Source organism: Pogonomyrmex barbatus, unplaced genomic scaffold (assembly GCF_055798465.1).
Source record: "Pogonomyrmex barbatus isolate J1 unplaced genomic scaffold, ASM5579846v1 scaffold1, whole genome shotgun sequence".
In the NCBI taxonomy this organism is placed as follows: domain Eukaryota; kingdom Metazoa; phylum Arthropoda; class Insecta; order Hymenoptera; family Formicidae; genus Pogonomyrmex; species Pogonomyrmex barbatus.
The window spans coordinates 11,876,986-11,901,807 of record NW_028297098.1 but is presented as its reverse complement, the minus strand read 5'-3'; the positions used below and the strand labels follow the sequence as shown (position 1 = coordinate 11,901,807).

At 42.5% G+C, this 24,822-nt stretch overlaps 1 protein-coding gene across 4 annotated transcripts in view; it reads left to right on the top strand.

Moving 5' to 3' along the window:
• LOC105424401 (protein pangolin, isoforms A/H/I/S) overlaps positions 1–24,822 on the top strand; it is a 139,411-nt gene that overhangs the window by 102,876 nt on the left and 11,713 nt on the right. Inside the window, exon 4 of one of the 4 annotated variants that reach the window (XM_089082627.1) lies at positions 12,844–15,211. The exons of 2 other annotated variants lie outside the window; for them this stretch is intronic. In XM_089082627.1, the coding sequence (XP_088938753.1) occupies positions 12,844–12,891 (48 nt within the window). In that variant the 3' untranslated portion in view covers positions 12,892–15,211. One more of the 4 variants, XM_089082636.1, reaches the window with a different exon arrangement.

The following is a 24,822-nucleotide window of genomic DNA, read 5'->3' as shown; positions in this document are numbered from 1 at the left end:
AACTCTAAGTATGCCATTTGGTAAAAAAAGAATTACCGTATGCCGTGTACCCACCGCGTGACACTTGCACGCGTGCATCGAAGGTCCGCTTCGTGTGCGATCGTCTATGCGCGTGTAAAAACGCGTCCACGGCGGGCAAATATATAAACGATCCGTCGTGCTCGTGAGGCCGAGCATAGTGTGCCTGTCAACATGGGAACTGCAAACATGAATCGAAACAGATAGCACTGCAGTCGAGTAAATAGTTAGGACCCTTTCCTTCGGCTACGCGTGTTACGTAAGCACGCAGAACGCTACGTAGCGAGTCCCGTCCCCTTTTCATAGACAAACATCGCATCGTTGTTACCCTTTTCAATGAACGGTGTCTGGTTTGACGGGGATGAACTAGCGAAACACAGACGTTTAAATTTGAAGCTTTAATTCGCGAAAGGGACATGCGTGAAACGGAAATGAAATTACAATAATAGTAAAAAAAAAAAAAATAAAAGTTTATAAAAAATTAAATTTTTTTTTTTTTTAAATAAAATGTAGGATAACATTTGTAAAACATTTGAATATTATTATTGAAAATCTCTTTAATCTGCTTTCATTTTGAACATTGATCATTTAATAATTTATTAAATGTCCTTTTTTTCTGTTTTCAGGTAAGTGCAGCGATGCAATTGGCGTTAAATGTGCGATAAATCGTGAGTATCCAAGTATGCACGCAAGATGCACGCTGGATCGCGTCACATCGGAATAATCCGATTACGGTACTGTCATAAGTGCGTCATAAAGTACACACCGAAAAACCAAACCGCGAATTGACTACGCGTAACAGCAAGTCCATAAATCCATTTATAGTGTCGCTTTGTCTGGTAAAACATATACGCCGATGCGACGTCGTTCTCCGCGTATTCGTGTAGTTTTATGGGCGTACTTTAAGCGACCACGTCGATTTCATTACGTCGAACTTGGACTCTTGGCACGTCCGCCGGACGTAGCTTCGGCTGGGGCCCGATAAAAGACGATCTATCGTGAAATCGAATTTATAGCGTGTCGCGACTAAGGCACATTGTATGTAACGTATCCTTTTACAAAAGATAAAATAAACTCGATAAACTTGATCTATAATCAAGATAACTTTGGATTTAAAGATTGGAAGTACTTTTGGATATAGCAGGATTTTTAAAGGATTTCGCATTGCTAGTTGGATAAATAAATAGAGAAAAGGCATCGAATCTGCAGCTACGTAGTGATATTATTAGCATCAATAGTAATAGCAATGGTAATGTTAGACGTATTACTAGTGCGGTAATGAGCTAATGTGTGGTGTCTGGCATAGCGGTGCAGCGCTGCAATTTCAATGTAACCAAGCAAGGACATGTGGCGGTCGCATTGCTAGCTGGCTCGCTAGCGTCGTTCATGTAAGACGTTCATGGTCACTTTGCTGTCGCTGCTATCATCGGCGATCGCTATGTCGAATGGTCATAGACCGCCCGTCAAGAGTGTTTTTTCATTGCGAGTCTTGATCATTGATAAAACATCGCGTGCGCGGCATTCCGCATCGAAACTGTTCCCCTACTTTTTCTTCTCTTTTTTTTTTTTTTTATATCTCTTTTGATGCCAATCAGACTTGTTTTTATATTACTTAACATCTACAGTTCTTATTTAGAATTACATAATTTTCTATTGAAGATAATAGCTTTTTTCTCGACAGCTCTTTTGAACTTCGAGATAGAAAATTGTTTATTTACCCCGCTTATTTCAGATACAAAGTGAAAATCCAATTTATGTAAAATTATCACAATTTTATCACAATTCTCTAAAATTTATAAATCTTGAAACTAGGATTAAAAGTGAGAGTAAAATTAATAAACAAAGTCACACGAGCGAAACTTGACGAAAATAATTATTGAAGAAACAGATTTACGCTATGTCGCTAACTAATTGATACAATAATGGTTGGATAGAAAAATAGGATATTTTTCCCGAATAGAATATTTTATGTAGAGATAGCTGTTATCTTTTTTCTATATGACGAGACGATTTAAGTATCTGCAAATAGGAGAAATATGTAGTCGAGAAGGAGATAGTCGATTTTTCTAGATCTCGGAGAGAGGAGGAAGGAAGAGGAACAGGCCATAAAATTTCTCTTCGTCTCTCGATCTGTTCTCACGCAATTCGAGCGCAAGCTTCTTGCCTCGCGGTGATCACGAAGAGGGGAAACGTCCGTCCGTCCGTCCGTCCGTCCGTCCGTCCGTCCGTCCGCCCGCGTTGCCGGCGAGAACAGGATTTTTTCGTTCGTTTTGACGCGAGCGAATGTATACCCCCGTCGTAGCCGGTGCATGCCACGCGTTGCACATCGCGCAGGGCCCTTCGTAAACACGATTGAGCGAAACCCGCCGCGTGATAACGATGCCCGGCCGCTCATTTTACTCCTTTTGCGGCACATCTCTCCATAAATTTCTCCGACACCCATAGCCGAGGGTATTTAATCGCAAACGTTAACAACCTCGCCGTTGATCGGATCGATAGTGAATTTAAAATAGGTAAATGATACCGCAGGTATTTGAAGGGATGTTAAAGTACTATACTTAATAATGCCGAAGACAATAAATAATTTCAATTATAATTTTTAATCTCTTTAATGTACATCCATACGTAATATTGCGTAAACGAACATCGCTATTTAGCAGCTATAGTGGTGTACCGATATTTTCCATCTCTCGACTCTTGATTTATCACGCTTCACGCATTTCCATTATCTCCATCCTCTCTCGCGGTTTAAGATAAAAAAGCATTCTCGAAAACTCTAAAAGATAAAAGCTTAAAGAATAACTTAGATAAATAGATAGTCCAATGTAGGGAGAATACACGTTTGCGCGCGTCGAGAGGATGATCTCCCCGAGGCACGGAAGGACTGGTTTCTTTTCAGGTGCGTAATTTTTGACATCCACCATTATTAAATAAGCCCGTTGCTGGTTGAGAAACGAGCGGTAAGACGCAACGAGATGTGCCGTTGACTCTTCTCACTTTCGTGTTTTTTTGCTCGATAACCAGCCGCGCTCGTATTTCCATTTAACCCAGATGTTTGTCCTCGGACGGACACAACGATCTCTTCTGGTCCCGGTAAGGAGACTATCACTGCTACCCCTCGCCTTCATCGCCAAGGGACCCTCGCACCACGATAGCCACCGATGAGTAGGTCACAACCGCCGGTGGGATTCGTGGGTGGGCTCCCTTCCCGCACTGTTGCCGTCCGCGGCACGCCGTCCATAATTACAGGTTCCTTTATTTACCGCCTGTTACACACTTCGTTAGCACGTCGCTTATATAAAGCGTTCATGTACCATTTAGTAAGATGCGTAGCTCTCTCTCTCTCTCTCTCTCTCTCTCTCTCTCTCTCTCCCTCTCCTTCGTCCACGCGGAACGCCGTGTACAATTCCACTGTCTTCGCGTCGTTCTTTTACATCTCGCCCCTCTTCTATCCCGCCGAGTCGGTCTCGACCATTATTTCTCCAACTTCTACCTCACCTTCTCGGCTCGTGAGTTTATTACGCGCGGGGCGATCATCGTGACATTAACGCTCGTAATCATCGAATTATCTCTTTTGCTAATTGCAATTTAAGAAACTGAATCTTTTTCTTCTGTAAAAAAAAAATGCACATGTTTTTCAAATCGCAATTACGCACTATAAAAATTATGATATAGTTAATTTAATATCTTCTTCTTTTTTTTTTTTTTTTTTTTACCTACATAGAAACCGCATGTCGTTGTGAAATCATTCTGTTTTTTTTTTTTTTGATAAATAATGATTTACAGTGCTTTGTCAATATGAAACGATCACACCGTATAATATATTATCTCGATCGTTTTCTATTAAGGCTAATCATCTCGCATGATTTGAGGGAGAAGGAACGATCATCGATCGTGATTCTGGACGATCGTTCCTTCGCCAGCGTTACGATGGCGATACGGGGCAACAGTGAGAGAGCGTTTTATGAATGAATCGCGTGCGTGCCAACCGTCCTATTAGCGGTAGGCCTCTGCCAACGGCAGTAGCCAACTTGTGTTCGAACACGAGAACGTTTCTCAATTACCTCGCAAAGCCGCTCTCGGTGCGCGCACCTACCGCCGTGATTATAACCGAGCCGTGACGTGCCAGCTCGCCACCGCTGTTTCACGAAGGTCTCGGCCAAGGCGTTACCATCACAATCTGGTTAATGTCGTGCTTCGCCTGAATGGAAATTGCTCGTGCCACGGGATAATTTTAAAAGTCTCTGAATAAAATCTGTGACTATCTGCTTTCGGAAAACCTGTGTTGTGTCATCTTGTGCGTATATTGAATTAACAAATATATATGAAAGATTGGATATATTGGAAAGATTAAACAAATCAGAACAAATTAGATTGTATAATGTATCTTCTTTTTTGAAAAGATACATTACGTCCTACTAAAATTAATGTGATTTTTATGTCATGTCTTTCTTGAAAAATGAATATATATTCGAATATAATACGTGGATTCTATTTTTGTACGCGAGCAACTTCTACATTATACGGAAGCTCCTTCGGTAAGTTTTTACTTTTTAAAAATTGCAATAAACACGCGCGCGCATCTCTTAGCGGCAAAGCAGAAAGAAACGAGTAAATAAAGCCGTAAAACCAGGAGCGTGGCACTTCATCATCCTCGATGCGCGGAAAGAATGCGCCATGCACGCAGATCTTTTCACAGAACTTACACCTCGATTTTACCTAGCTGTAGTAGTTTTTCATTTCCGTCATCCATTTCCGTGGTATTAAGATTTCAGAAAGCACATGGCGTGTAAAAAGAAGTCAACGGTGGGATAGGATTAATAAGGCTTACCATAAATTTGTATGTATTTATATCAGATTATTAATAACACTTGTGTATGTGTACGTGTATCAAGAACAGTGTATCAAGAAAATTTAAAAACTTAATTAATTAACGAGTGATAAGCATTTTGGGAAATTGTTGAATCGTGTTATTTTGTAAGTCTTCATTTTCATTTTCGCAATCAGGAACAATCGTAGGTCGACGAGACTTTGAATCATCGCGATTGTTAGACGATCGGCATTCGACGGGAACGAAACTTTTTTAGGATGATAATTACGATTGTAATTAAACTTCTCGGAGTGAAAAGGAAAGGAACCCTCGTGGATATCCGTGGAGAAATGAGCAAGCGAGCACGAGAGAACGTGGTAGGTACGGGAAGAAAAGGGGTGGATGGGCAGCGGAGGGAAGAAGGTATATAGGCGAGGCTGGTGGAGTGCTCGGGCTCGAAGGGGATGCGAGTGGAGCAGCTCGGTTGAAGGCGGAGTGCCATAATTGGAGCGGTCGCGTGCGCCTGCCGCAGGACAATAGACTCGTCCGAATGCAAATTATTAACGCAGCGCGCTCTCTTCGCTCTGCTCCTTTCTTAACATCTCTCGTCCGTCCGTCGATTGCCCGTCTGAAGAGAATCACGTCCTTCTTATCGTCTCAACACGATGACGATGGGATTTCAACACGATGCGGTAATCTAATCTCTGTCGCGCGCCATGTTGAAAAATTATAATGAAGCAAACGTAGAAATGTTAAATATTGAAACTTTGCTTCCGCGTACAACGCGCGTATTACGCGATATCCAGGGTAACGTGTACGTGCGGAATCGCGAACGCAACCGTTTATCCACCCGTAACGGACGTGAATCGATGCAAGCCGAAGAAAGGAAACCAGTAGAAAGAAAAAAAACTTCGGCCTTTGGTTCCGGCAGTTGCGACCCGGCAGAAAATGCAAAATATGCGGAAGGAAAGTGGAAGAGGGAGGGAGGGAGGGAGGGATGAACCGCGTATCCGATACTCGAGATCCTGAAACATGGTTGGTGGCCTTTTGTTTAGCAAGAATCGACGTTGAGGGCGGAGATGATAGAAAAAGAATGAAAAGAGATAAACGAAATAAAAGGGAGAAGCGAAAAGAAAAAGAGGCTAAACCGGCAGAGAGGCAACGCGCGGCTTCGAGATAGATTTGCGCTAAGTGCAAAATCTTTCTGACCTCGATATGCCTAGTCTTTTCTCTTTTCTCCGTTCTCTGAATTCTGCATGAATGGCTGGTCGAAAGTGGAAGAACGCGAGGAAGCAAAATTACGCTCGGTCTAGGATGCGCGGATACGACGACGGCGAACGGATGGCCAATCAGGAATGAGCTCCATTTAAGCCGCGGCGAATTCTCTGAAAAGCATTTAACTGATCCAAAAGACCCCACCCCCTTTGTCTTCCCCCTCGCTTTCATTAGACGTCTACTTTGTCCTTCCCGCTACGCCAAGGTTTATATTTTAAATGCTAATTGCTAGTTTTTAATGGGCCGTGCTGCGAGCCTTTGGCTTCTCTTATTGTACGAGTCGCGCGTCAAAAGCGGAAAAAGGGAGAAAACGTAAAGGAATGGGAAGGGTGAAAAAGCGAGAATGCAGAGGGAATACTCGATGTGATATGAATCGCAGTGGGATAAAGAAAGATGAAAGCTGTTTACAAAATAACGCGATAAATAACGGCTATCAACAACGTAAAAAACTGCGTATATCCATTATAATATGACTGTACCGGAGAGAAGAGAGGTTTCCGGAGAGAAATTACACGTGACACATATATGAAGTGGTTGTAAAATATAAAATTTAAGAATTTGAAATATATCCCGTGGAAAAAGAAAAAGAAAGAGTAGGAAACACATATTGGAGTGGAGTGTGGAAGAAAAGAATGCTCCGCTTCTACTTTCCTAAAGGCAACCGCCACCACCAGTATTTGTTCCGTCGGGTATAATGAAAAAATTACGGCTTTTGCCGTAAGCAATTACGTACATACGAAGGTGCCGTGTGTGCGCATGCTTGCACAAAACCCCGGTCCGCCGCGTGCAACCGCGGTTATAATTTCTCTCTCGCGCGCGTTCCCGTGTAAGCCTCCTCTCGTCCTCTCATCCTTCTGCCTCCTCGTCTCGTCCTGCGATTAAATCGCGCAGACACACTCGCGTTGTAAGGTTCCTCGTTCCTGTTACCGACAATTACCGGCGCTCCTCGTTTAATCCTCCCTTTTTTTTCCAGCCCGCCCGACCGTCCGAGTTATGTTAAATAGATTGAGCGAAAACAATTATGCTACCCTCGAGGGGAAGGGGTATCGCTCGCGAGACTTATTATACTCGTCACGGGATACTGCCTTATTGCGATGCCTCTGCGTCGATGAGAATCTCAGCGTAAGGTTTGCGAGGTTAACGAAATCGGCTTGTTCGCGCCGCTCTAACGAGAAAATTACTTGAAATTGGTATAATAGCTCCTCCTTCTCTCCCTCCGACCTACCGAGCGGAAACGTCGGAACGGAAAGACGAGCGCGGTCCGCGCTCGACCTTTTCTGCTTCTGGTTAGGTGGATCTACCGTGCTGTTTGTTTGTACTTGGCATTTGCGGCATTACGGGGGAAGTTTAACAACTCGTAAATTAGAAGAAAATGGAAATCGAAACGTGCAATGATTTAGCTTACGCATAAAACTATTTTTACGCTAGTACGTAGTTGAAAGTAGCTTTTAGAAGATAAAGAACCACATTATATTTAAATGTTTCCGAAACAGAGACGCGTTTAAATGATATCTAGTAGCTTCCTAAAATGTTTATTAGTTTTAAAAATATGAGATTGCAAGATAGAGAGCAAAATGTGATAAACCAAAGGAAATCAATGTCGAAATGCAGAGAGAAATTATATTCAATAAAAATTCCTATGAGAACAGTGAAATTTGCAAATAAGCGAATTAAGAAAGCAAGCACAGACGGAGAGGAAAAAAAAAGACGAATATGATATTAGAATGTGATATTACTGAGAAGGTTGGACAGAAAGGCGAACGTTGCTGTTCATATTAGCACTTTGAATTCTCCAAAACTTTCGACGGAAGGAGAAGCATTCATACTTCGTTCTGAATAGCATTATAACATAGGGACATTCGCAGACGCGATAACGAGATTGTTGCACAACGCTGAAGGAATCAGAAGGTGATGATGAAAAGATACCAGTCGAGTTTTTTCCTCTCTTTCTTTCTTTCTCTTCCTCTCGACGTGCTAGAAATCATTCAGAATAAGAAAGAGCAGTATTAGCGTTCGAGAGAGCGTTTAGCTGAAAGCAACACGTTGGGAAGCCTCGATTTGGAGAAGCAAGCAAGGTAGTACAACGGATTGAAAGCCCGATTATTTTTCATTCCTCGTCGTCACCACGTCGTAATCAGCGAATTAAAGCGAACCCGCGGGCCTCAGCCTCCGCGTGTCGCTGCTCTTCTTCATCTGTTTTTCCTCTTCTCTGCACGGTTTTCTCCGGATCTTCTTGTCCGTTGCCTCACGAAAAGGAAGCCGATTGTGTCGACTTCCGCGACCAAGAACGTAAGAAAGGGGCTCGGAAGGAGGAAGCGAAGCTCTCTCGCGAATGAGTGAAAACTTTTACCGAGTGACCATTGTGATTTCGCAACTGGCCGCACCCTAATTTCCTTCTACCGACTGTCGTCGTGCCTTTTGTTCGCTCACGAACTTCCTTTCGAAAGAGGGGTAACTAGTTTGTTCGGGAGGATCATATAAATGATATTGCCTGCATTCTCATTTCTTGCAAAATCTCGATTAGAAATCTTGTTACGTCTTTGTTGTAAACTTGTTGAAAATTAATAAGAAGAGGTTACTTTATTATAGTAAAACGAGGACATTTTTACTTGGGTATGCAATCGTCTTGTTTTAATTAATTTTTTTTACAAACACTATTACGCTCTTTAATTACACACGAAAAATAAAAAGACAAATCGTTCATTTTGATATTGATCAAATGTTGGTGTTGTTCTCAATAATAATAGATGATATTTCGTTTCTGCGAAGAAGATTTTATTTCCGCTTGGCGCACATATAATGTGGTTTTTGATAATCAGTCGTTTTTACAAAGGCTATAATTACATTGTAATCTCCCACGAGATGCCATTCTAACGCGATGTAACGCGGATTTCCGAGGCGCAAGTTTCGATGGCATGTAACACGAGTTAACATCAGTCACTCGGCCGAGTTAACGAACGGGAATCGATACGATTGCACGGACGCGTGGAATTATTTGGCAAATATAACGCGCGGTAGCGCGGTAGCGCGGTGCGGCTGCTGGTGCCGCGCGGGTTTAGTCTTCCGCGCGATGCTTTTTCACGATCCGGACGGAAGCATGCGCGCACGCGCGCACGCGCGCACGCGTGCACGCGCGCGTGCGGCAGTTCTCGCGCGGTCGCGCGATAGCATGGGCACTCGTGTTTAATGCAAATTCGCAAATTGGAGAGGCCACGGTAATCAACTAACCGCCAACGAGTAACTCCCGTAAACTCATTGAAATAGTTCATAACTTCGGGCGCTAGTTTGAGTTTCGGAGGGGAGCGAGGAGGGAGGCCCCCAACTTCCGCGGAATTTCCCACATCATACCGGCCGACCGACTGCCCCGGCTGCGCATTGTTAGGACGTTCCTGATAACTTCTCTTCTGTGATGTTTTTTCGATCTTGCATCGCATATATAAATGACGAGATTAAAAGGCGAGTTTTTTCGATTTAAGATGTGGAATCGCACGATTTACGGTACGTTAAACGAAAGGTTAAAGAACTCTGAGAATTTATATGTTTCGATGGCATCGATATACGAATAGACACAAACGATCGTGTAAAATTTTATATTATTAATGTCGCGTAGGCTTTCATCACGTGCATTTCTCGATTATTCAAAATTCTAAATTCACCCTCATCCGGCGTTGCTGCAAATGGCGGGAGAAAATCTTGACGGAATTAAGGAGAACGAAGAAGGGTAGGCATCTCATCAGATTAAAAACTTTCACAGACATAAATAAATGAGCCGCCGGGACAATGGAACAACGTTCGGTTGACAAAGAGGTGGGAAAGAAGGAGAAGGTAGAAGAATCGTGGTAGTAGAAGCGACGCAATGGTAGAAGCGCGACTCCGACAACAGCGCGACTACCGAACAGCGGGGGACTGGCCGGTGACTGTGGGTTTGCGTATCCGCTCTTAGTATATTGGAACAGGAGTCTTTCTGTTCCCTTTTTCTCTCTCTTTCTCTCTATTCGAAAATCATACCATCGTGTTCCCCATCTTGCCTACTCCCGTCGTCGTCGTCGTCGTCGTCGTCGTCCCGTCCTTTCCGCGCCCTTCATCCTCTCTCGTACACCTTTCGTCGTTCTTTCTTTCGACTCAATCCTCTCGACCAAGCAAACTCGCCTCACTGCCTCCCCCTCCCCTCCCCGCGACTTCATCTCCCATCGCTCTCTTCCGTCTCACTTTCGTCTCCCGCTTCCCATCTGCCTATCTCTATCTCTCCGCTCTTCTCCATTGCGCTATCCGCCGCGCAGACCCTCGGCCACGTACACAAAGCCCACCGGTCCCCCGGCTTTTATTACGAGATACGAGATAGCCCCCCGGCCTCGTCCAGGTTTGCCCATACCTACCTACTCGTCCCGTATATATACTCTCCGGACGCGATGCCGTCGCGATATATATTGGCAAACTTTGCGAATGTCGGATCACCTCGGATTACCTCGCATCTCCAGCAATATCCGTCTTTTCTCATATGCCGCCAATGCGGCGGAGTAACCCTCGCACCGAGACGAGATATGTTCCTATTATTTTTCACATTATTTTTCATCATGATGAAAGTCGCACAAGAATTTGTTTTTTATACATTATTAAGATTTTATAGATGTGATAGCCGATGGAATGCCGAGTGTCGAGTTTTGAAATGACATCTGATTAATTAAAGAAGTATTAAAATCGAGATTACTTGAGAACTTTTGTCAAGAGACAAAGGTAGGAACGTAAGAAAATATTACAAATAAATAAATCGTCTATTGGGGCTATACACATCTCGGTCAGCGGATAATGTCATCTTCCTCCAAACCGCTCAAGTGGTACAGCGTATCCTCTCGATCGCGCGTTCGCGAGTCGATTTTCATGGCGGACGCCAGAAGACGAAGTTTGCCTCGCTTTCGTCATTCCGAACTGGAATAACAGCGCCCGCGCGCTCGCTCGTTCGCTCCTCTCGCCAGCAAAGGCAGACTTAAATCGATTAGAGGATGGCCCGTGAGATGGAATCATCGGGTATGGGAAACTGATAGAGCAACGAGATTGGACAGAATGGGAAGCCCCGCAAAGTGGATGAGAGAGCACTATCACTCCTCCCTCGCGCGTAAGGCCTGGTCTGCTGCGAACGCGAACTTGCCCAAGTAAATTGCACTTCCTTTTTTCGTGCCGCCGCGCTCCGCGGAATATATTGGGGCCCGATCGATTTTTCTGGGGAAAAAATCCATCGAAAATTCAATCATGCGCTTTCAGGGTGAGTGAGCAGGCCGGAGTATCTATTACCGGCGCATTATGCAAAGATACCTTCCACGGACGCATTAACACCGAAATGTCGATCTATCTCTTCTCCGTTGAAAATTTAATGGCACGCGTAAAATCAAATTTTTATCACGTCTCATAAAATTTTCAGGTATTTTATTGCTTCGGAGTACCGATGAATAGATATAAATAAAATGATATATCCGTCGGTGCTTAGAGCGCTCATATTTTTCAAATAGGGAGTATAAATTTTATTCATATTAGTTATCGTTGATTATTTAGTTTTAGATCTCATTTATTAATTTTAAATCTCATTTATATCTAATCGATCGATAATTTGGCCTACATTTGACGCAAGCATTCGATTGACTGATAAAAATTGACACCGAGCAAAATGCGATATGCGGTTTTCGAAAGTTTGTCGTGCAATTTTGGCATGCGAGGTGAGGTGGGGGGAGACGTTTAGAGGGTGGAGGCGGCTGCAGGCGTGAACAGAGCGATGCAGAGTGGGCAGGGGTAGGAAGGCAGGACAGGCAGACAGGCAGGCAGGCAGGCAGGCAGGCAGGCAAGCAGGGATGTGATGGCGAACGCGGATGCATAGCGAGCGCGGAGGAGGGACACTGACGCGAGTCCGTCGGGTGCGAAAGCCAAAACCGCAGAATGGAATTACTCCTGCTCAATCGTTTATAACGGCAGGATAAATGGATTAAACCGTCGGCGCACGACTCGCAGTTTATTTGTCATCGCGCAGAGAGGCGCGACTGGCGAGTCGCGTGTGTTTGCGCGTCGAAAGTCGCACGCGAGAAACCTCGACGTCCCAAATGAAAGTCGCCGAAATCGGAATTAATTATCGATCGCAGCTCGAGAGAAATCGCAGATCTAGAAATTTTATTTCTTTCGATCACATCTGTTTTAGTTTATGTAAAAATAAAGTATAGTATGACGTATAGTATGACGAATATATTCTAAAAAAGACGTAAGTAATGCCGTTTGTCTTTTTTATTCGAGTTGTATAGCATATTAAATTATTTAAATGAATGACGACGAGAATGCGCGCGATGAATTCATACGATCTTGCGCCAAAGTGAAATATCACAAAACCACAGCGAGAGCTTTTTTTATATTGCAGGAAGAGTCTTTACGTTTGCAAAGTTACTTAAATGGCAAAGAGTGGATTATACTGTATTACTGTTTTCTCTAAGAAGAAAACCAAACTTTCGATAACGAAAGCGCGGCGAAGAGCATCTTTCCAAAGTTTACAATACAAATCACGGTCATATGCTCTTTTCTTTATCCATGTTTGTCGAATCATTATTATGGGTAAGAAAAGATGTGAGAAGAACATTGTCGCACGTTCGCCTTTTTTATTCTTTCAGTTTTTATAGAGAATGGATAACTTATGACAAAAATTAAATTTATTTAAGTGTTATTATATAACAACACGAGGAGCATCTATAAAATGTGTCCTTATTTAGGGACTAGGATCGCATTGTCGTGTTCCCACGGAGAGATATCGTTTGTGATAGCCGGGCTGAATGTCGAAGAAAAATTGCATCCTCCCTCGCCCAAGTCGGTCTCTGGTAACGACGAGCGACGGTGGCGGCGGCGGCGGCGGCGGCGATGACGATCGTAATGAAAAACGACGGTGAGGGGCGGCTGCCTGATATGAAAAGGTAGATAGAGACCGTTGAACGTAGTAGGTGTTTGCATCGTGGGTGCGTACGCGAAGGGGTGCCGCGGAAGGGTACGAGAGTAGCCCAGGCATTGTTTGAAACGCGAACGCTTAGTAAAGTTGCATGATGAAAGAACCCAAGGGTGAGAAAAGAAGAAAAAGAAAGACCTACCTTCTTCTCGACTGGGAACGCGAGAGAAAAAAAAAAGAAGAATGATAGAGCAAGATGTACGTAGCGCATGCTTATTGTCATCGTCTATCAAGTGGTCTCGCCAAAGGCTTGCGAGGATTTTAGAGCGGACGTACTGCTCTATATTGGCGTTAATGGAAATGCGGGATTTTGTTTCGACTTGAAAGTACGCACGATGGCGTTGCAAGCGAATCCATTTCCGTTCGCAAACTTATCGTCATCTTGTCAAGTGGGACTCAGGACTGAGAATTTGAAAATGAAAGGGGTTTAAATCAAAATAAAGATTCTGTTAAGCCTCTCATGTACATTTATCGTTTTGTACAAATTTATTTTTCATTAGACAAATGTTATTTGTGTGTCTATGAAAACTATTATCACGAAATTAATACGAACTTTTTTAGCTTAGAAATGTAGTTTATATGTGATTTAATATATATAAGAAACATAACAATACGAAACATGCATATTACGATGAAATTTATGAACAAAAAAAGAAACGATATTTATAAGATTATCAAGATAATTGCAAAGAATTTCTCTTTTAATTGGAAATAATAATTGTGTAAACGTTTTGTAAATTTATTTAAGTTTATACTAATTATACAAAAAAAAATTCGGAGAAAATTTAAATGTAAACAAAAAAATGAAAGAAATAATTTATTTCTGATAATAGCGAGTTACTTATTTCAAGCGTTTATCATCTCGATACAATTTTAATGAAACCTCTCATTAAAAAAAAAAAAAAATATCGCGTCAGAGCACTTGATTGTATTTAATTCGTAATTTTCATGCTAATTGGAACGACAGAGTCGAAACATCTTTTTTAATTCGGTCGTTTCCTATATGAGTATCCTGGACATTGTAAAAAAAATTTTTCACAATTCATTGGTCGTGACGCATCACAAATACAACAACTTAATTGCATCGAGTATACTGAATATGCCATAATGGCACGGATTTACCGTAGGCTCTCTCATAAAGATAACCCGGAAGCTGCAATAGGTGGAAAAGAGAAACATTCAATTTTGTATTCCAACTCGTAAACGGGAAGCGTGCGCATACACACACATACACGCGCGCGCGCGCGCGCGCTGCACTACAATTAAAGAAATTACATACGTAATATTTGACACTTTAATAATGCATTGCGGCAGATGCACTGCCAGCGGCAACGCGACGATTTAATCACCGGTGATAATTGTCCACGCTCAAAGCAAATAACTTCTATGAGAATACAACGCGCATTGACAAATGTAAAATAATGTAAGTAAGCTCTAGGGGCATGACGTTTTTAAAACACACACAACTAACGTGCGAATATTTGTTTTATTATGTTTTCTCTATTGCACAAAAGAAACGTAAAAGAACATGCTGTTGTCATCAGTTAATAGGTTTTCCTGTAATTAAAATATCTCGAAACTCGCATAAAACTTTATCTCGCACTTCAAATCGGCAATAAACCACTCTTATCTTTACCGCCTTTAATATCCTTTTCGTTCAGAATTTGTCACGTTTAAACCGGAAGGAGAGCACTCGGTCATTCCATCCAAGCTCAATCGTACGTTTAATTGAATTTTCGCTCGTTTCGTTCGGGACTGCTTTTCAAGTTCTTCACTGACGGGGTGCGGATGCGGTAGCAATATTTTCGCCAAGTAACGGGAGACATCTTATGATCTTATGATCTTATATCTTCGGAAAGAAGAAAGAGATCAAAACAAATCGGCTTTGCCTAGGCTTCCTTCCGGGAGGCTCCGCTCGAAGGCAGAGAGGGAGAAGGAATGGATCGCCGTTCTGTGCGAGGGGTTCTTAATATTTGTAACGTTTTCATCTCAACAAGAGAAGTACGCACCCTCCGGCATCGCGGAAATACGCAAATCGCGGATTAGAGACGAAAAGCGAAAATGTTGGCTAATCTTTTCACCTACCAGCCTTGAGCTTAAGCATCAACGAAAAACTACAAAGCTTTGGCGTTCTTTTCAAATCGTCGGAAGAAAAAAAAAAAAAACACGGCGTTAAAACTAACAGATACGTATGAAAACAATTTTTTTGCGCTTTTTTGGACAAAGAATTTTACTCTGTTATAACTAATGTAATTATACGTAAATATTTCCACAAAATTTCAAAATATCCACAAAACTACGTAACAATATTAAATTGTACCGGTTTTGTATTATAGATGTTAAATTAGCAAAAATGATTACTCGTTTCTAACTTGACAGGCGAGATAACACTATGATAGTCGAGGGATTTCTTTGCGGTGGAATATGTCGCGGTTGATTTTGTCACGATACGCGCATCATGTATTAATACTGACAGCACGTAATCTGCCGCTAACGCAAAGCCGCCGACAGTCATAAAATTAGCTCGTCAGTCCTCAAGTGACTCAATGAAAAGATGACATCGCGGAAATCGCTTGAATCATTAATATTCATTACAGATTGACTAGTCCAACTCAAAGTACTATAATAATCATTCATTCAAGTAAAAAACTTTTCTCTCATTTTTATATATAATATCTCGAAATCTCGAAAATGACTTTATAATAAAATCTGATGTTATTATTCCTTGTAAACCAAAACAGAATGAAAGGCAAATTTATAGATTATAAATTTTTATCTAGCAGCTTTATGATTTTCAAATTAGATAAGTATAGCAAACATGGCTATTGGCCATTGGCAAGTCGTTTGTGTGTCGACTGCAATCAAGTCGTTGCAATCGTTACTGTATTTGTAATTTTGAAAACATCGAATTTGCGGATTATACTTAATCGTCGATTCATTGCGAGAGAATCATTTTTGTTACGCATTTAAAGCTCATTTTGCTAATTATGAAAAGGATGTTTCCTCCCGGTGAAAATAATAAGCGTAGCGTAGCGTCGATTTTGCACGAAGAACCACGCTGAAAATTTCGTAGACGGACGACAGCTTTGTAGAGAGAAACCACCGAGTCCTCGCAAACGTGACAAATGGAAACCAGTGGTTGCTGGCAGGTCGTTCGTTGAACACACCAGCGTTACGGAATGACGACGACGTGGCGCCGCTGCTGGTACTGTAATCGCAACGCGCTACCGTACCATCCTTGTTGCCGTTATCGTTGTTGTATTCCTGTTGGTGTTACCGTAGATGGAGAGGTTTAGGCTGCCCTGGGCTTGCTACGCATAGGGCTCACGGCTACGTAGCTAATTACCTGATCCTACCGTGAACAACTGAGCGCGTTTATTGGGAAGAGAAAGGGGGTTGGCGAGAGAGGGATGAAGGGTCGGGAGGCAGCGGGGGCGGCATGGGGCTGCGTTACCGCTGCCGCTACTACTGCTACTGCCGCTACTGCTGCTGCTGTTGCTGCTGCTGCTGCTGCTGCTGCTGCTGCTGCTACTGCTGTTGCTGACACCAAAGACTTCTCAACATCCAACCGGGGCCCGACTCGGTGGCAGCCATAATACAACTTCGTCCGGTTATACGAATATTTCGCCGTAAACTGGAGGCCAACGTCGAGAACCGCCGCCGGCATTCGGTTTCAATGGCCAACAGCAGTCGGCTTGGGCAGCAATCCTCTCTGATTCCGCTGAAAAAGGGAAATTCTACGACTGCGAACCTGTAACGGCGAATAATGGCGAGTTTATAAAACGAGAGAGGAAGGAGAAGAGGAAGAGGAGCAGAAAATACACGCAGTCTATCTATTTTTATTACTAGTTATACTTTGTAGTTATACTTCGTAAAGAGGATTCAAGCCGTATCGTGCAAGTTTTCTGAAAGATTCTTCTCTAAGTAATTGATCTCTTGTAGTTTCGTTAATCTGTTATCGAAGTCGTTCAAGTTGAAATTTGTGATCCGCCTCATCGTAATGATCAAAGTTTTATCATACTAAAATACCGAATACGTAATATACAATTTGATTATTAACCGGAATCGGAAAGTGTCGCGTGTTGATATAACATTGTCAAATGCAAGTAGAGAGGAAAAACAAAATTGGAATCTTGTAAAATATCTCGTAAAGTTTTAAGTTGCTTGTCGATCGATTTTAAAACGAATAGTTTCCTCTATATCCAAAGCGTTATCTAATAAAACAACAAGAATTCTTTTCCCGCAATAACGCGGTCCCGGATTGATGCGAAAAGCGGCGAGCTCTTTCTCTTTGCACGAGAACATATCAAGGTGGATGAGATTCCTCGATGGTGAGACCACATCGGACTGACGTGTGATATTGACCTGTGTCGAGATATGATATGATAGGAAGGTATTTATATCGAAGCGGCGGTGAGCCGAATGGCAGGAACCACGACGAATAGGAGGTAAGCCCGTGTAGGAAATGATCGAGAGAACGACAGGGTGAGAGCGGCGGGAGACCGAGAGAGGAGGCTGCTGAAAGGGAGGGGGTTCGATCCGATTTTCCAATCTCGGCGGCTGACTGTATTTGTATTCCGACACACAAGCCACACTGGTTTCGTGCCGACTATAGCGCGTCTGATCTCTAACCGTATACGGCCGTGGTGGTATCCATCTATATATCGCACTCTGATCTCAACTAAGCGAAGAGTGATAGAACAACGATCGGCGTTAGGTAACACCGCACACGGCAAATATTGTAGATTGTCGTTTGGCTTGACGAATCAAACGGTTCCTTAGGTGACATTGTTATCCGATGAAAGATTCCTATCGATGGAATTTATTAACGTACGCTAATATTCTCGATACGTTAATATTAATAGTAGTATCGAATCATTTAAATTCCTATTTGAGTCTAGCTAGATCGAAATGGAAATAGTTGGTTTAAGCGATATCATCGCGTGTGGCGATAATGTGTTTTATGATGATTCTACGCTTATCATGCCGCTCGAGTATTCGCTCAGAATTTCCATCATTGCGCTTTACCGTCCTCGCTTTGTCGTCCGTCTCCAACTAGGAGGAAAGTCGAACGATGGATAAGGGTGGAAAGAAACGAAGGGGGACGACGAAAGAGGAGGAGGACGACGAAGTGGTGGGTAGACGCGGCGGATGGATCGATCGTATTTTCCAATCTCGACGGAAACCCGTCCACCGCCGGCAACTCCCGCGTCCCCCTTCAGTCCCCCGCGACTGTATTTGAATTCCAGCGCGTACAGCTCGGATGCAAACCGAGCGATCGAGCGAGCGCGTAGAGCGAGTACAGAACCAGCAGGCTTCTATGCCGCATCCCAGGGTACGGTCATGGCGTGTCAGGCCTGCCAGAGGATATCCCAGTGGCTGTGATAGCCGCGCGCCACACCACACCACACTACTACACCACACTATACCACATCACCCCGACGCCCTCCAAGCTTACTCTGCGAACCTCGATGGTATCCTCTCTCGGTTCCCCTATCCGTTTCTCTCGTTCTCTCGCTCTTCCTCTCTCATGGCTCGCTATCTCTCTCTCTCTCTCTCTCTCTCTCTCTCTCTCTCGATGTTGGTAGTTGCGGCCGGTGCTGCGATTGAATGCTAGGAATTTCATCATGAGTTGAGTCATGGAGACGGCAGCGGCGGCGGCGGCGGCGGTGGCGGCGGCGGCGGTGGTGGCGGTGGCGGTGGCGGTGGCGGTGGCGGTGGCGGCGGCGGCGGTGGCGGCGGCAGCGGGGTTTGATTCAGGGGGACCTGGCACGATGAAGAACGGGGGCGGAAGGACGGGGAAGAGAAAATCGGGGTGGTGGAGAACCGCCCCCGGTTCGCTCTGGCGTATCCACCCCGCGGACACGCCGTGCGAGCTAACCGGGTCCAGGGAGCTCGCTGCCTTGCTTAGCAGCCAGCCGTTCCAATCATGATTCCACGCTCCCACCGTTTGAAGTCTCTCGATTGAAAAGGGGCGGAGGTTTGACTAAAGAACGAGTGCCCCGGCTATCGGCTATCGCTCTGTTCCCGGTGTGCGCGTGTATGGATCATTCCATGGTCACACGCGCACCGTGTATTTATTATATAGAATGTTTCAAAATTAGCAGCGCGTATCTCATATAACAATTGATTTTGGAAAATGTCAAAGCTTTGAGAAATATTACATTGAAAGAAGATCGTTATGACGTTAAATTTAAAGTTAGCATTTAAATTTTTGTTGGGAAAAAATTGGCACAATATGATTAAAAATTATCATTAAAAGTCTCTGTGGGCACATCTAATTAAGACAAATCTCCTATACACATAAAAATATAACAATTGTAATGATGAAGAAAAGAAATATACGATGTAAATCGATTCGCGGATAATAAAAGAGGCAAACTTATTCCCAACTCAGAATTTTCTCTTGTATTCTCAAAGTATTTAGAGACCAAATATCTCTATAAGATTTCTCTGGTCAATTAGAATTGTAGAAATAGAAATTAATTTTCTGAAATATTTTTATTTATTTCTCGCGACATAGCAACGTTTGTTTTACTTCTGTTCAATCAACCGTAAGTCAATGCGAAGCACACGTTTTAAATGTGTATACGAAATCAAAAGCGAGCCTTCCGAACCCTTCGGTGTGCGACTTGTCGTATGGGACCGAGAGATCGGAAAACGCCTTATTAACGAAATGGGTCCCGGTTAGCGCTTGTATATAGGGTTCTTGAAAGGGGGGTTCTTCTAGGGTATTGCATATCGAAAGAGAAGCCTCCGTTATATATCATTGTACTGAATCTCATCACAAAGAGTAGCGATAGCATCGGCCCTCCTGTCGATATCAACTCCCCCTCTCATTCCTTCCTTCATTCATCCATTTTTCTTCCCTCGTTGCTGATCGGCAACGAACTGGACATGGCCAAGCTGGCGCTATTCGATGTATTTGTGCGCGTATGTATTTTAATGTGTTCGGTGTGTATATGGGCGTGTATAAGAACAGGGAAGACGGTAATCCGTAGGAAATTACATATTATTATGACGTGTTATTAAACGCGCAATAACGGGGCAACGGTGTGCGCCAGGTGGCCTGGAAACGGCAATCTTGATGGATCTGTTACTGGTTACGATAAAAATCAGCGACATCGGTTACACGCTCTCGATCAAAGGAGCTCTCGCGCTCTTGTTTTCTCACTGTCTCTCCCTCTATCTTTTCATCGAAGTTTGAATGACAGTGCATCGCATTATACATATATTTAACGTATATTGTATTGCGAACACGTGACGCAAGCAAGGAAGATATATAATTTCGATTGCTGCACGATATTACTTAATAAAATATTATTTTCATCTCGATGCATGATTATTTATTTTATTCGCTATATAATTTTGACTATTAAAAATGATATAAAATTATTCATTATGATATTCATGATAGAATTTGATACAAAATTTGAAACAAAATATTTAATAAAATGTTTTTTAATATATTTTTAAATAACTGTTATGGAATTATATATATTTTTTCTATCTTTTTCTCCTATACATCGGATGATAGAATTTCGATAAAATCGATATTTTCAATAATGATGAGCGTAATTAGAAAATTACACTTTAGAATATATTTTGGAAATAATTTATACTTGTATAATATCGAATTTATATTGAATGATACGTTCTACTAAAAAAAAAAAAAATGATTCGCTGGATAATTTTTGTTTTTGTACGATGGGACATAAGAATATTGCATAGATATATATCGAAACATATTCAATTTGGAATTTCCATAACAGTTATTTAAAAATATATTAAAAAACATTTTGTCATAATTTTGTCATAATTAATAAAAATATTTTGTCGCGCATTCTCTGATGAACATTAAAATCGCGTAATAAATGTTTGCAATTTTTGGTACTAAATACCTTACCTTTTTTTTACTCGTTTCTGTTTCGTTACTTCTCGAAAAATGACAAGTAAATAATCTTTCTATGCCTTTCTTTCTCTTTTTTTATACGCTCTTTTTTACATACTTTCTTCTTTCTTCCCTCCTTTTCAAAGGTAAGCAAAGACCAGGAACAGAAAAGAGGAAGAAAGAGGGGTTAGGAAAAGTAGGAAGCGTGGCGCACAAAGTGTCGAGCTAGTTTGCGCTATAATCTACTATCTCGTCGTTTGCAATTAACTTCTCTTGATGATGTCACGTTTCGTTCGCGCCTCATTTCCAGCCGCGCCGTATAACAATCTGCCGTGCTAGTCTCTGCCCTCTTCTGCCGGGACGATCCTTTTAACGCTCGCCTCTAAATTTCGTAATCAAGTTTTTCCTCGCCGAGGAAATTTGCGAATCTCCCTCTTTTAGAGCGTTCTCTCGCTCTCTTTCTCTCTCTCTCTCTCTCTCTCTCTCTCTTTCTCTCTCTTCCCTTTCCTTTCTCTCCTCTTCCATCTTCTTCTTTCTTTCCCTTCGAGCACCAACCACTCCTCACACTTTGATGTCAAGCCTTGAACGTCACCAGTCGACCGTTTAATTTACCGGTCGATGTGTTTGATAGACCCCCTTTTTGGCGCCTACGAAATATTCTCTCTTTGTCGCGCAAACATATCATGCCGTTTTCCCCTTACGCGCATATCAGCTACTTGTTATTTTTCTTTCCTTTTGATTATTTTTCGGCGTCAGAAACTGATACAAATTAACTCAATCTCAAACATCCTATATTATTTTAAAATGTGAATAAAATTCATATTATTATTTAATTAAAATAATAAAATAGGACTTAGAATTAGCATTTAATAAACTTTGTCGGATTATAATTTTTAAATTATATTTAATTTATTAATTTTATTTATTTTAAATTACATTTAATTTTTAAATTATATTTAGAGATTTTAAATTATATTTTTAAATTATAAAAAAAGAACAAGTACAATTAAATGCAATTTGCAAAGAAAGAAACGATTATATATATTTTATGCAAAGTTGCGAAATCTACCACTGGTACACTGGCGTTTCACAAAGTATCAGCTCCGCTTATAGACTCCATCGAGATTGCTGAGTAACTTAGCCATTCATCGACCGAGTCGCTTATGCAGTATCGAGAAGTATTAGCGCACGGTCGAGCGTACGTACCCTCGGCATGCCTATGTATTCGCATCCAGTGTATTCGTGAACAAGTTAGAGGAAGCGATGTAGCTTCGTAAACTTTTCAATGTCGCGAAATCGTTATTACTCGGCATTACTCGGTACTCGGATTAGACGAGTCGATAAAAGTTTTAGAATTAATTACTCGTCATGATTTAATTAAACAATAAATTATGTGAAGACAAGTACATATAAAGAGAGTCATTTCATAAATCAATTATAAGGAAAGTACAAATACAAATTACAATGGTTTCAATTATTTTTTCAAGTTTACGTATATAGTTTACATAATGCAATAGCTTTTCAATATTGATTAAATTTGGATACATATGTTACATAATTATGTGAATCATAAAATAAATAAATATTTAATCTGCATAAAGATGCTGGTATTTTTCGAAATGTTTTAATCTGGTTTCCAAGCGAGTTTAAGAATATTCAATCGCAAAACGTTTTAACGAGTTAACGCCGCGTCGCAGTGAAAGTTTGTAGCAAACTTTCAGGTTGGTAGGGTTGTTGAGAGATGCAATGCGAGAGAGAGAGAGAGAGAGAAAGAGAGGAGGGGGGAGAGACAGAGAGAGCGCATCCAGTAGTATGTACCGACTGTGCGAAGTATGCCAAAGTCGAGGATATGCTAAAGCAGGGGCGACGGCCAGCGTATATAACGGGTGAGCGAGACGGTAGGATAAAGAGCGCATGGGAATTATGCGTGAGGGAAACGCGTACGGTCACGATGAGAGGGGAGCGGGGAAAGGGGGGATCCGCGGGTAGAAGAGGCAGGCGCATTGCAAGTGGAGCGAAAATCAGATTTGCTCGTTGTCGCCTCCACCCACGTAGCATCGCCACCCATCTCTACCCTCCGGCCCGTCGGCTCCATTCGAACCACCCCCGAGCGCGCCACCCGCTTCCCCTCAGCCTCTCCGCGTGGACCACTACTCCACCCTCTCTCGTCCCATCCTCTCTTGCCGCTCCCTCTATCCCCGAGCGCCACCGTCCCTCGAAAGCTCGAACGAGCACCGCCCTTTGATCCTGCCGACAGCCACCCTCCGAGCCACCCAACCGCCATCCACCCATCCGTCGACCTCCATCCCCTATGGCCTCCAGGTCGTTCCCTTTCCCCACTACCTACCAAACTCATCCAGCTTCTGGCTACTGTCTCTCTTTTTCCACTACGCGTTACGACATTTCTATCCTCTCGCCTTGTCCCCGTCAGCACTCTTTCTCGAGACGTGTCCCCTCCCCCCTCCCCCCCCCTTTCCCGCCACTCTATTCTGCTCTTTCTGTTTCCATCTTTTTCTCTTTCGCATATGTTATTCGAGGATACCGGCTGATAAATATGCTACTGTTGGGCCACGCGACTGTCGATGCACGTGCGTGGCCACGAGGCAGCAAGTTCCGAGCTTTGAATTTGGCATTCTCGTTTGTCTGGGATTAAGTAAGCCTCATCGACTTCGAACTGGCGTGGTGTAACGTGGTGTAAAATATAATAAATCAACAAGTCTTGTCTCTTATTGTCATAAGTTTTATTACAAAATTGGAAAGTTTCGCTAGTTCAAATTGACCAAATGACATAATGAAACGTAATGAAACAACAGTCTCATATTTGTATCGTCGTCGAAAATATATCATCTCGTACTAATCGATAGCATAAATTTGTAAAATATTACGAGTGGTATGTGGCATCTTTTGATTTGTCATTTGGAGATTTTTATAGACAATCATATAAGATTTGCTTTACGTTATATTCATTTTCCATTGCCTCAATTCCATTTTCCACGCCTCAATTTGGGTCAGCAAAGCGCAGCACTGGATCTCTCTCTTTTTACGCCCTAAAATAACTCGAGTGTGAAACGTTTAGCGCGTTGCAGTTTTTTTAGTTTATCGCAAAGTTCCGATCCGCGAACGTCGAAGAATAATTGAATTCCCCTTGGAAGGGTAGCTTTTAATACTGGCGGTGACCGGTTTTTAAACGTGCCGGTGCAGTCAACAATGACATTTTCCGGTAAAAATGCGCGCGAAAAAAGGGGGAGGCCAGTCCCGGTATTTAAATGGCCATTGGCAGATTACCAATATCGGCGTACTGCTTAGTTAAACGAGTTACCGCGAAAACTCAATACGGCTCGTGCAGAGAGGACAACAGAGAGAGAGAGAGAGAGAGAGAGAGAGAGAGATGCATAGGGAAAGCGAGAGAAAGAAGGAATCATCCATCGGGCGTGATACATGTGTTGAAATCACATAGCACCGTTACAAAACCGCACTGAATGCACATTTGTCCATTTAAAAGGTCGCAAAATGGCGATTCATAGGTACGAAATAAACGAAAGTACATCAGATTACCTGTCGCCGGCGGGGTTCCGTTTTAATTCGCAAAATTGTATTGGCGTCGAGCTAATTGCAGTTTAATCCCGCGTTAGGAACTAATTACCAGAGCGTGCAGCCGTATTTGCGTTTACGGCGAGGCTCGTTAATTCCATAATATACCAAAACTTCGTTTGAAGAATATATTAAATTCAATACCAATATTTTCCTAATAGTCACATTCCACGTGAAATCTTTCTTTGTACGCAGTTGCGTTGACATCATCATTATGGATGGAGATATGATATATTTTTCAGTGTTATTAAAGTCTAGAGACTTTTCTTC